The sequence below is a fragment of the Aythya ferina genome (assembly GCF_964211825.1).
Source record: "Aythya ferina genome assembly, chromosome: 1".
In the NCBI taxonomy this organism is placed as follows: domain Eukaryota; kingdom Metazoa; phylum Chordata; class Aves; order Anseriformes; family Anatidae; genus Aythya; species Aythya ferina.
In genome coordinates, this window is record NC_140296.1 from 180,964,359 (window position 1) to 180,977,261 (window position 12,903).

Here is a 12,903-nt window from a genome sequence, read left to right on the forward strand (position 1 = left end):
CCTACGTCAACAGCTCCAAAAACAAGCTGTTTGGTAACATACTATCGACATGAAAGAAAAAAAAAATCCCCTTTTCAGGCAGAAGGCAGCTTCAGTTTCAGAAGAGTACAGGACATAGATCTTGGATCAGCTCATAGGGGAGAGAAGACATGGCAGGGAGGGGACAGCCAACTCCAGCAGGAGTTGAGGCCTTTCTGAGCAGAGGCCACAGCCCTCACAGCTCCCCCCCAGCCTCCTCAGGTGTGCAGCAAGCAGCTGACCCATGGCTTTTTCCCCAATAACCTTCCCCATTAACAGCAGCACCTTCACTTGCAGCAACCCACAGCAGTGATGAACACTGTCCTTCTCCTCCTCTCCAGAAGATGCTCCACGTGCAGCCCCAGAGACCGCGCTCCCGGGGCAGTGTTTGCCTTCAGTGAGTATGTGTATGCGATTTCTTGTCAAGAGACTGTGCCGTGCACTACGCAGATGACAAGAGACGAGCTAGGAGCACCGAGAGCCTGACTCGTTCCATGCACACCTCATGAAGTTGAGCTGAGGCTTTTCAATACAGTGAAAATAACGTAGTCAGACCTGTGTTCCTGCAGTCAGGTGAAGAGGAAGGCTCATCTGGGAAGAATATTTAGTCCAAAACAAAAACCAAACCCTTAAATGGAAGACATCTTCCTAGATGTACTGCAGTCAGTATCACAGTTTAGAGGAACTCAAAAGCCTTCAGAGAGCCCTTTGAGTCTCAGTTATGGGGACGTGGGCTCCGTATGACATGAAACTGCACTGTCTGCATCAGGATAAGAAATATTTTAAGTCACTAAAGCTATTCAGGATACACACCATTCACTTAATGCCACTGATACCTGATTTCATACCTCACTGCTTGTCATTTCTGGTCTGCAAAATCCAGTGCTCTGGTAGATGGGAACTCCTATCCCTAGAATAGGAAATACTGTTTTCCAAATACACCTTTCCCCCTGTGCCTCCAGAACACAGAAATGGCAGCAACTGTCTTTAAAAGCAGAAACCTGCAGCTATGAAACCTACTTGACCTCCAAGGCTTTTGGCTGTGTAGACATTACCTCCCTTACAAATACCTGAACAGGCTGCAAGGGAACAGACAGTGAACACAGATGAGATGTGGATCACTCAGTCCCCCTTTCATGACATGGCGTAAGACGGATTTATTCCCAAGAGACTTGTCTAGCAAGGCTGAAGACTCAAAATTGTCCATCGCGTAAGGTCCAAAGCAGCATTTGTAGTACTATACCAGCAGCACAGCTTTATTTGGGCAAGAGCAGCTGTAATTTTTGCACAATTACTGGAACTGAGTCTGGAGAAAGCCAACATAAGCAGGCACGTAACTATTAGCAAAAGTTACAGCTTGGGGGGAATGTTAGAAGAGGTTCAAAGAAAGGAAGAGGAGAAACAAACTACATAGCTCAAGTTTTAAGTCTTGTCCCCAAGAAGGGGGTTGGACAAGGTAAGAAGAGGGGAAAAAAAAAAACAACACAAAACCAACAAAAAGCCATGAACACAGCATTTCTCTATGTCAACAGAGAATGTGATAATAAAAAAAAGGCCCACTATTTCCCAGTTTAAGAAAGCACACAGCTAAAATTAGTGTCTGCTATTTGCAGATGGAACCAAACAGGAAAACAAAGGCAATGCCTTACTACAGGTATTCCACAAGTAAACTTGAAAAGTGGGGCAAAACCCAAATCCCAGGAAGACAGATGGAACACAAAATCTCTCATTCGCAACCTGTATTTTATCCTGGACACGTGAGAACTGAAATCCTTCAGGTTCCTTCAGATCTCTACAGGATCATCCAAGGCCCTACATTTGACACAGCAGTCTCAAGATGCAGAAAAGGCCACTGCCTGAATATTCATCAGTACCAAGAGAAGTTAGGTATCCAATGATATTGCAAGGCTAAGTAGGAACCTAGCTGCATCTTTAAGCAACTCTGTCGGATTTGGCCCCAGGTCCAAGCCACTCAACCCCCTGCGCCCCGATTTGCACTACTGTAAAAGGAAAAATAATACCTCACAGGCTTGTGAGGCTTACCTGCTTAATGTATGCAAAGCTCTTTAGCATTTTCCTCCCATCCCCTCATAGATGTGCTAATCATCGCATTACTACTATTCCAGGATAATGACTTTAATGTGGTGACTTACAGAAGAAGGCCTCTCAGCAGGGTGATTTTCATCTGAAGGCTTCAGCACCAGGTGCTGGTGGGGGGTTTGAATTTTTGACTGCATGGCTCAGGGGCCAGATTTTGCAGTAATCTCTTGGCTTCCTGCCCTATCACAACCATATTGTGATACCTTCTCAAGCAGGGAATTTGAAAAAGGCACTGAAACAACATGAAAGTGAACACAGGACCTTGAAGTTCACTGTTTAAGCCTGAATTTGGAATCTGAAGAGTTTTTTTTTTTTTTTTAAATGATGTGGTAGGTTAAAATAGCCTTTGTTTATTTGGCTTTTATCATATCCTACTTACTCAGCACAATTAATGACTGACCAATAAAATGAGACATTTAGAGTCCAACATCAGGTCTAAGATGCTTGTTTCTCACATATGGTTTATGCCTTTTTGAACGCTCCAACACACTAAGGATGCTGATGGCAGAAAATCTGTATTTAGCCTGTATGCTGCCCACAATCAAGTGCTTGCAATTGTGGTTTTATAACCACTTGAAATAAGTGATTCATAAGACAACTTAATAGGATGGGCTTCTCCCAAATGCATTTTGGAGGCCAGCCTAACTAGCAGCTTATTGTAGAAAAGCACTACCCACTTCATTAGAGGCAGTCGATTTAAGCAACTATTCAATGAAATAGACACTATTATTTAAAATAGAAATGTATTTTGCTTTTATTGTACAAATTACTAGGAAAAAGCAGTCCTCTGCTTATTCAGTTTCTCTTATTATATTCATAACATGGTCTACAGAAACAAAAAAAAGTTTGCCCACTGTACTAATAGTAGTGGAGTAGTAGTAATTGTAGTAGCAAAATGAAATACATAGTAAAATATAGTAAATGAAGTAGTAAAGAAATTCAGTAAATTAAGTAAAATGTAGTAAATGAAATGGTAAAATGGAAGTGTAGTAGTAAAATAAAGACATTTGGAATTTAAGGTATCACCTTTCTGACGACTTTACCTATACAAAATTAGTTTAGTACAATGTTCAAACCTTTCACTCATTTCAGCCAAGAATATTTTATTCTACTTCTCAAACTAGAAGCCATTTATCAGCAAGTATCATACTTTTATTTCCCTTATTGGTATTTTACAATAGCTATGAACAACAACAGCCCCCCCCAACTGGAAAAAAAACAAAAACACAACCAAAAGATGTTGTTATGCATCAAGCTTCTACTAATATTTACCAGCTACCTCATCACTGGACAACTGCATCTGAGTATTTTTGAACTGCATTTAGAGGTAATCAGAGGAGTGCTATTCGTACAACACTGTGTGTGACAAACAGTTAAAACTACACTTTATAGATTTCTCTATTTTCCAATTTCTTGGATTTTTCCTTTTGTGATGTGTTTTGTTAGTTCTGAACTAATTACACGGTAATACAAAGAAACAGAACTATTTTTAAAGTATTTCCTTTTCTTTGCTGCTTCAAGTCAGGATGCTGATATGATTATGCACTTCTACACTTCTGCTGGTAGATGGTGGTGGTGGGGATTATGACTTACCCTCTCTGATCCAAAGTTGGGAACGGAATGGAAAAAAAAAGTTACATTTGCTTCTAGCTTCATCACTCTGTAGGATGTTCCTTGCATTGAATGAGAAAGCTGGGAGGAAAGGAGGTAAGACAACTGCAATAACAAGCAAACATACTAACACTCAAGGTATATTTCTAAAACAAAAAGCAGAAAACAACTGACAGTGACAGTAACAGCCCAGAGTAGCAATCAGTCTTTTTTTATCTTCTCATTTCTAGTCTCTGGAGGGAGCATCCAAGACCGCACACACCTCCAAAAAGAGTGCTGAAGTATGACGCCCCATTGAGACTACTGGTTCTTCAGCTGATTTAGCAGAAGAATGTCCCTTTACAAACCTTCAGCACTTTTACATGTCTTTATTCAAGTCCACAAAGATGTAACTGTGATTTGGATGACTTACACCGATTCCTTTTTTTGCAACATAGATAGCGTGGTAATCAGACGAAAAACAGATACTAATATTTTGCTGCAGAACTACAAACAACTCTTTAAATGGAGAAAACCTTAAGAGAGAATCACTCAACACAAAGCTGCTGTAGTGAAAGCTCATCAGATCAAGAAGAAACATGCTGATACTCCTTCTAAGTTGCCTGCATTCTCGTAGCTAAGGATTCCTATAATCCTTTTAGCATCCTTATAATCCTTTTTGGGATGAAACTGTTAATAGAAGTAATTATGCCTGAGGAAACAGATCTCAGGCATAAATTGAATAGCACAGTTCAGCTGGAAAATACTTTCCAGACAATATGTAAGAAGATATTTGCTGTCCTGTGGCTGTTACAAAACAAAACAACAAAACAGGTACACCTTATCAGAAAGTTTTTCATATGAATTTGTACTGCAAAAGATCTTTCTCAACATAGAAATCATGATACTTAATATTAAAAAGGCAAAACACACCATCGTGATCATTTTAAATACAAGCATGCAACATAAACAATACAGTATTATTTGCTTATGTTTACCTTTGTGAACAACAGGAAGCAGCTATGACAGCAACTGAACAGCAGGTGAAAACAAAACTAGTAATCAGTAAGTAATAGTTAAAACCCTGTGGCAAAAAAGCAACTTTGAGGAGATTCTGTACAAACTGTCTATACTAGAAACAAAACCTTAATATGCTTTTAAATAAGGAGATTTTATTTTTGATTCTAGACTGAAGTATGTACTGGATGCAAATATTATGGATATGATGAGAAACCAGTAATTTTCATATGAATTCAGCTCAGTTACATATGCTGAATAGAAGCATAATGCGACCAAATTTTCCAAAAGTATTCAAAGCACTAAAAAAAGTCACTCTTTCTTTGCCATTAACTTAGTTATAAAGAAGAAAAAAACAAACCCAAACACTGTTAACGCTCCCATTTTTACTAATCTTTTTTCCAAGGTGGGTGCTTTTTCTGGGAATACCACTCGACTGGGGTCATTCTTCTGTTCGTGCTGAAGCAGATGTTCAGTTCATGTTGAAAAGTACAACAAAGAAAAAAAAGTTAGTGTGAAAAAGGTACAACAAAGAAAAAAAGTTAATGTGAAAGCTTCTGAAGTCTGTGATAAAGCATAATCCTAGAGTCTCAGGACTGAGATATTATTTGTGTGTCTGTGCCCTACTTCAACAGAAATCACTGTGTGCAAGCCTTTATCTTATCTCACGTGCAATGATTCTGTAAGCAATACACACTAGAAAAACTGTTTACACACTGAATTCCTCTGGAGTAAAACATACTAGTACACACTACAAAAATCAACACCAAAACATTTAAACTCCAATCATCAAATGTTTTAACCAGGACTTTTGCTATTTAATAACTAGAAGAACTGTTTATTAAAACAACAGTTAAACACGTATCTGATTAATTTCAAGGAGTCTTTGAAAGCTCAAAGGGAGAGTGGAAAGTACCATACAAGTACCTGCTCTAATGCCCATTGAAGTTGAGTGCAGCCTTGTCATGAAGTGAAACACTGGTTAAGTCCTGCTTCCCTCCCTTTGTAACACTTGGCAGGCTACCTCTTTTACTACTATACTTTCAAAAATTGAATGCCATATACCTCACGCATACTGACAACCAAAATCTTGTGATGACGAAGCTTAGGAAATACTACTGCAGATTTTAAGGGAATTTGTACTAACTTAGCATCTAAGGGGTTTCTCTGGTTCATTTACATTGACGCTTTTCATAATAAATGTTTCAGTGCTCTAGAAAGCTGAAAATTTAATATTAGAATGTTTCCTATTAGTCTTCCTCAGTCACGTTCATAACACACTACGCTATTTTAGTAGAACAGGAATTACTACATTTTTCAAAATAACCGGATGGCTAACATTTAATGCCTGTTTAGCAGTGGGCATAGAGCCACCCTGCTGCATCTTCAACAGCTATAAAACCTCAAATTCAGATGACAGCAAGTGCAAGTAGCACCTAACTCAGATCCTCCCAACCCCTCGCAACTGGCCTGCACACGCAGGAGGCAGATATATACACGCAGTTGACTTCTGCATATGCAAACAAAGGAACATAAAGAGCTAAAAAGTTCTTTGTTAGGACCTCTTAAATGTATTTGGTGCTAAGTGATTTATTAGGAGAAAGCTGTTATATTACATTAAATTTACTTGAACTCCAGGAAATTGCATTAGTAGCATTATACTTAAGGTCCGAGTTCCACATGGCTTCATTCAGTAACAGATTCCTTTCTGACACTGATGCTCCATTTACTCTACCAGAGCGGCCATTCATTTTACTGGCCTATTACTTAACGTGACCCCACTTGACAAGAGCATATCATTGTGTTGGTCTGAGAATGACTGATGTGGTGCTAACATCTAGCCTTGACCTCTCCCACCCTCTTCTTTTGTCACTCTGCGAAGTTATCTGGGATGCCTCCTATTCAATCCATAAAAACTGCACTATCTTCCTTGGGAGTCAATAATTCCAAACAAAAGATTCCTTAATTAAGAAGTATTCAGAGTGGTTTATGCCACAGTGGCTGTCCACATGCACAGGAGTACTTCCCACTCAATTCCTTACTGTGGCAGAAAGAATAAGACTGACCACTCCTTCATTTGGAGACTCGGCACACTGATCTGTAACATCCTAGATTATTTCACGTTCTATTATGGAGAGGTGGAAAGAAGTGTATGAGTGGTGGATGCAATGATCAAACTACAGTTGAAGAGGCTGAGATAGACCAAGGTACAAAATATTTCACTGATGGCTGTCACGTTCAAGATACTGCAGCCAGGTTTCTGTGTGCAATGTAACGGCCTCACGCTCACCTTCTCCACAAGGTCCTTCAGTCTGGCAGCTTCTTCTCCCAACCTTTCAACGTTGGAAACCATGTCTCTGCAGACTTCAATGTATCTTTCAGTTGGTGCCCACTGCAGTACTATCTGTTGAGAGTCAGTTATTTGCCAGAATTACTGCAAATGATAACTTAATGCTAATTAGTTGATGTAGTATAAAAGGTAGTGTCAGAACAAAAATGTAACTTTTTTAATGCTAGGTTTTCACTGTATGATTTACACATGACATTGATCTACTACTCTTTCAGCCTTCGTGGGAAGCTCCTGTCACCTGAATTCCCCTATCAGGGGAAACACTGAGTAACAGCTTTACGTTCTTTAATAGGGCAGCTTAACTCTTTGAAATAAGATTTTAAAAATAATTTTACTTTAGAGAAAAAACATTGGACAGCTTTAGAAAACTAACAATGATAAAGACATTTGATTAGTATTCATATTTTTAATTTTACGGCATAGAATAATGCTATTCCCCAAACTCTAAATCAATTCTTTTTTCCCTTTAGTTGAATACCTTGTGAGAATTTTTGAGGAAATGATTATTTATGGTCTGCAGAGGAACAGTCAGCTTGCTACACTCTTTATTCAACTTCTGAAGGAACTTGAGGCATTCGTCTCCACTACCAAAACAAAACCATATTCTATTACTTGTAGAAGGGTATGTCTTTTTGCAAGCTAAAATCATCTGTGCATTTCCAGCATTGGCTAGTAAATGAATCAGACATGCAGTTTCATTACATTAAAAAAAAAAATAAATCTGTTTAACACATAATACTACATTTAACATCTTGGCAAGTTTGGCAAGTTACACACTTTGATGGTCTGTTCCCCCGACCCAAAAGGGCAGCAAATCATGAAGTTACCTGGAATATTCAACTACACACAAAACTGAAAAAGCGTCATCCGAAAGTTTTTGTGAAACAATTCTGTTGACCTCCACTTCTATTTCCTCACTCTCACCAATCCTGTTTTTAATCAATTTAAGAAATTTTGTATGAGATTATGCCTAATAACCCCAGAACACTGCCTTCCTGTGCATGTGTGCATACAGATCAGTCTTCCAACACCAGGAGCAGAGAGTTTAGTCAACTTTATGCTGAATTATCAATATTCATTACCCACAGATGACATTTCTGAGAAGGTTTGGGGGTATGTGTGGGGGGGAATAGTAGTATTCTCATGGAGTCATTTAGTCTCCAGCAGAGTGAAAGAATGAAGAATCTGTTACTGACTTGGGACCTGGATCTGACAATACTTTCCTTCAAGACTAAAATACCTTATGTTATATACTTTTTTCTTCGAAGCAGACTTAGTGCTCAAAAGACAGGAAGATCACTGAAAATCAGTCTGATCAGTCTCCAAAGAGTGAAGGAATGAATATAGAAATTTAACAGGCTAATTTCAATGCCAAGATTTTAGATCTCCCATGTGAGAGCGACTCAATTCATTTTACTTTATGTGCCAGAAGGAACCCAAAGTGTCAGTTCCAAGTCACGGTGCAAGCCAGAAAGTTGCTGCCATTGACTGGGCAAAAGAAGAGGATGGGGGGGGGGGGGGTTAGGTAAGATCATCCAAACTTCTGAAACTTCTCCTGAGAAGTGCCTTTGTCACCAGTAGAACAGTTTCAGCTACGTGTAAGCTATTCAGGTGAGTAACATCAGGCCCAAAACAAAAGACAATATTAAGCTGGCATTTCCCTATTGCAGGACTTCATTGCATCTGGGAAGAGGCTGCATTTAGCCCACAGATTGTTTGCATTCAGCTCTTAAGTTTTCCCTACAACACCCCTCCCAAACAAGCAATATTAAGCTGCCTACTGGCAGAACACTGCTTCCTAAAAACAGCTGGGAGCCTGGGGCCTGATCTACTGCTGCATCTATGTGGGAGGACAGGCGAGTCTGCAGACTCAACTATTTGGGAACCATTCTGCACCTAGGACTTGTTCCACCAAGATGGTCTGTCAGGAAGGGAGAAGGAAAAGTGTGACAATAAAAGCAGAACACAGCTCTCACTCGGTGTTATCCACAACCAGGATTATACTGCTTTATACCCGTTCTGGAATTATTTCCTTTAGTTTTCATTTCATATTTGCTTCTTTCCGCCTAGAAAGGTATCTTTTTAGCTAGCTAGGATCAGTTGCAGCACCTTCTGTCACAAAGTAAGTTATTTTTCTTGAGAATCCCTCCAGAATTCCTACATTAAGTATTTTATGGACATGAAAAAGAGGGAAAGATATTCGCAAAACTTCTTTGTTATACCAATATGGATCTTAAAAAACATTTTCATGGAATTCCTATCTGTCGCAGTGACATGTTATTTCCATTTCCAAATACTTCTAAATGGAAGTAACGTTTTCAAAATATAATCGCTTTTAAAAAGAATTAATGGCTGTCAAAACACCAGTGGCTAAACAGTGCTAGACAATCTGAGTTTATAATCAATCAGTTCAACATTTTCTACTATGTTAGTTTTTCTATGACTTAATGACTGATCTTCCTTCTCACAGAATGACTTTGAACAAATGGCAAGTAAAATCTTTATGTAACAGCAGGTAAACATAGCCTATGATTTTAGTCTCAAGGTCAGATGCCTAGAATACGTGTCAAGACATTTTCTATAAAACCACGCAGTGCTTGCCTTAACTCAAGTGCTGCCATATTTTGTTATGTCTTTAATCAAACAGTTATTTTCTGGTTTTGAGAACAACGTATGTTCTAAATGCATACTGTACCTCATGTCATAGGTATCTATGCATACCTATAACCTCATGTTATAGGTATCATAATTCCCCCTCATAGATGGCTTTGCACGCAATTATTGGTAACTTTTTTTTTTAATTTATTATTTCTCCACTTATTATGCTTATTTATTTTTATTTAAGCTGTACTGCTTGACTGCATATACCAAACACTGCTCACTACAGGCCAATTTGAAAAAGCATTAATTTTTAACATAAAAAAATGCATGAAGCTTGAACTGGACAAAGTCCTTTCAAACTGCAGCTAATACTCCTTTTACGAAGAATCAAAATCCTTTTTATAAAAGTGCTGAACTTGGACACTGAGACACCCAGATGCCTGGTCTACTTTCTCAGCTCAGCAGCAAAGCCTTTATTTTAATTGGAAAGGCTCCTGTGTTGTGGAGAAGTAAGAAGTAGCTAACAGAGGAGCAGTGCAGCTACTAGGCAAGAATTACCCTCTTGACTAGTAGTACACTAGCCAACAAGAAGGTATCTCCAGAAGGGTGAACCTAAATTCAAGTCTAGGTCTCCTTTAGCAAAACTATTACACAGCAAAATAGAGGATAAGAGGTTTAAGAAACCTTGACACCTTTACACTTACTACAGCCTTCAATCTTCTTTTAGTGGCAGATATGGGAACTGTTCTACCAGTGCTTAGGGGACTGATGAAGTTTAATAAGGCTGCTGGAGGATGCTTCTCTCAGCTCAGGCCTGGCTTTAATGGGACTGCACAAGACTATACCAGAATGAAGTACAACGGCTACTGTAGAGTTGGTACTAAAGCCCTATAAAGAAGTTTTCTTTCTATCTCTATACATCTTTTTATTGCATTTTAAACTCAAATTTAAGTACTGAAGAGTCTGTCTTGTTTACAGATACCACAGAGAATTACAGAGACCACATCAATTAGAGTCTGCAAGGGTCAAAAATGCACTTGAAGCATGGGTAAGGGAAGAAGGCAAGACTCCACTTCCTTGAAGACATATGAAAATCTGCTCACTGGAACTGATCAGAAAAAATAAAGAATGAGTTAATGCTGGAGTCAGAGAAGCCACATGTGATACAAACACACTTAGTGAAACCCCAGCATGGCAAGGCTACGTTACCCTACCTGGGGTACAGAGAAAGAATTTATCACTCAGAGACGACCAAAGCAATGGCATAAAATGGCAATATAACCCATAACCAGAGTCCTAACAACAGTAATCTAGGCTTTTAACTTTCCTTGTACAAAATGCAGACTACCATCTCTCAAAATCCACTAACTCTCATGAATGCTTATACATGGGGTAAGGTGAGAAAATCTTAGCTCTGTGCTGAAGAAAACACTGCAGTTACTTGAATAGTTTGTATTTCTCTTTACTTTCCTTAGATACACATTTATTACCTGAATTCCATCTTCACTACTTCAGGGAGATCTCCAATTCTTATTTCTTCCACTTGTAGCTCTTTAATAGCATCTAGGAGTTTCTGTTGATCTACAGGATTTGTAATGCCCATCTAAATGTAAAGAATTATTTTGTATTTATAATTTAGTTTTAATATATATTACACATAAAACAGCTCAGTACTATTTGAGTCAAAATAAATCACCTTTAACTTAATGCAGTCAACTACAACGTTTGTAACTTCGAAAGGACAATAACACAAAATTTAAACTATTTAATGATGGAAAACAAAACAACAAGAACCCAGTGGGAGTCAAAACTGACATCGCACTTTGAAAAATCTGTTCATTACAAAAAAGAAACTACTGTTAGCTGTTAAGTACTCTTACGTTGTTAGGATGCTATGCTTAGGTATTTCAGAATCATCTAAGACATGATCCTGTTAAGGACTCCGCTACCATGTAATACTCTACAAAAGCAAACTTTTTATGTATCTGAGAGACAGCATACTTATAAGATCAGAATATGTTTCTCAGCTCAAATTGAGACCAGGTATCATAAGCCTAAGTGCTGCTCAACGTAGGCTTATACAGTCCCTATGACTTCATTTGTCATTCTCCAGCTGAGTACCGAGGCTCAGCAGGAATGGGCCACTCCACAGTTTCAGACTGCAGGGATGCCACAGGCTCCAAAGCTGGGACCTAGGGGGCTCTCGCTCATGTTCTTGAGGTCTGAAACTCATGCCACACATAAACCATGAGCTGTCCCTAGTTTAGAGTTTCTGATGGTCAGTGTTCATCATGACTCCATAAAAGCAGTCCTTTAAGTTCTCTGCCAGGTGTTCAGAAATGACAGATAACACGCAGAACTACAAGATCACAAGTTGTCTTTAGACATTTCAAACGGATGTTACAGATCTATGGACAGTAACTAAGGTTTTCAGCAATTTCCATTAGGTTTTCACACGTTCCTGAACAAATTTTACACAAGTCTCTTTGTCTCTTTGGTAAACATCACTAGCAGCCTTAAGATAGAAAAAAAATGGATTTCCTAGAAATAAACCTTTTATGCTGAGCTGTAAATTTATTAGCTCTCAACTTTTTCTTGTGGAGCCCTATCTAGTACAAACTGATGTTTTCTTAATGTTTACAAAGCAAAGTGACATCTATCAGCAGTAACCTGATTTATGAGCAGCAAATTTACTTCTAGTTATGATTAACACATCAAATAAACTCCTCCAAGGACAGAGTGGCAATTATTCTTGAGTATTAAAAATATCTGGCTTGAAGCAGGAAGTATTAAGATAATTGGAATTGATTTTGACGCAACCTTCTCATTCCTGGAACAAACAAGTCAGGACACTGCTTTCTGATCAGTGTATCAAGACTATGATATAATTTGTATCCCTGAAAATAAAACAACTTTGCTCTGTGAGCACATCAGTTGACTGAGCACCACCACACCTTGAAGATATGGCTTATTATGTAAGGAGTGTCATAAAAGTCGTTATCGATAAAGTCCTCCGTCACCACAGTCCTTTCTGAATCTACAAGTCCTAGGCGCAGAATTTAAGAAAGCGGATATACCAGTGCAATCTGCTTCCCCACAGCAGGCATGTTTTCCCTTTCCAGCCCATCTATGCTGAACAGGAGGGTTTACCAAGAATCTGACCATTCGCGTGATGATGAAAGACACAGAATGCCAAGTATACAAAGCCCCTCTTCTTCTTTATGGAT

At 38.8% G+C, this 12,903-nt stretch overlaps 1 protein-coding gene across 5 annotated transcripts in view; it reads right to left on the reverse strand.

Annotated features, from left to right (window-relative positions):
• Positions 1–4,081: 4,081 nt before the first annotated feature.
• ASZ1 (ankyrin repeat, SAM and basic leucine zipper domain containing 1) overlaps positions 4,082–12,903 on the reverse strand; it is a 37,940-nt gene continuing 29,118 nt past the window's right edge. For all 5 annotated transcript variants that reach the window (XM_084534867.1, XM_084534869.1, XM_084534866.1 and 2 more), the window contains 4 exons: positions 11,167–11,279; positions 7,554–7,659; positions 7,016–7,129; positions 4,082–5,184 (listed from right to left, as the gene is read on the reverse strand). In XM_084534867.1, coding sequence (XP_084390993.1) covers positions 5,038–5,184; positions 7,016–7,129; positions 7,554–7,659; positions 11,167–11,279 — 480 coding nt within the window. In that variant the 3' untranslated portion in view covers positions 4,082–5,037. The remainder of the gene's footprint in view (positions 5,185–7,015; positions 7,130–7,553; positions 7,660–11,166; positions 11,280–12,903) is intronic.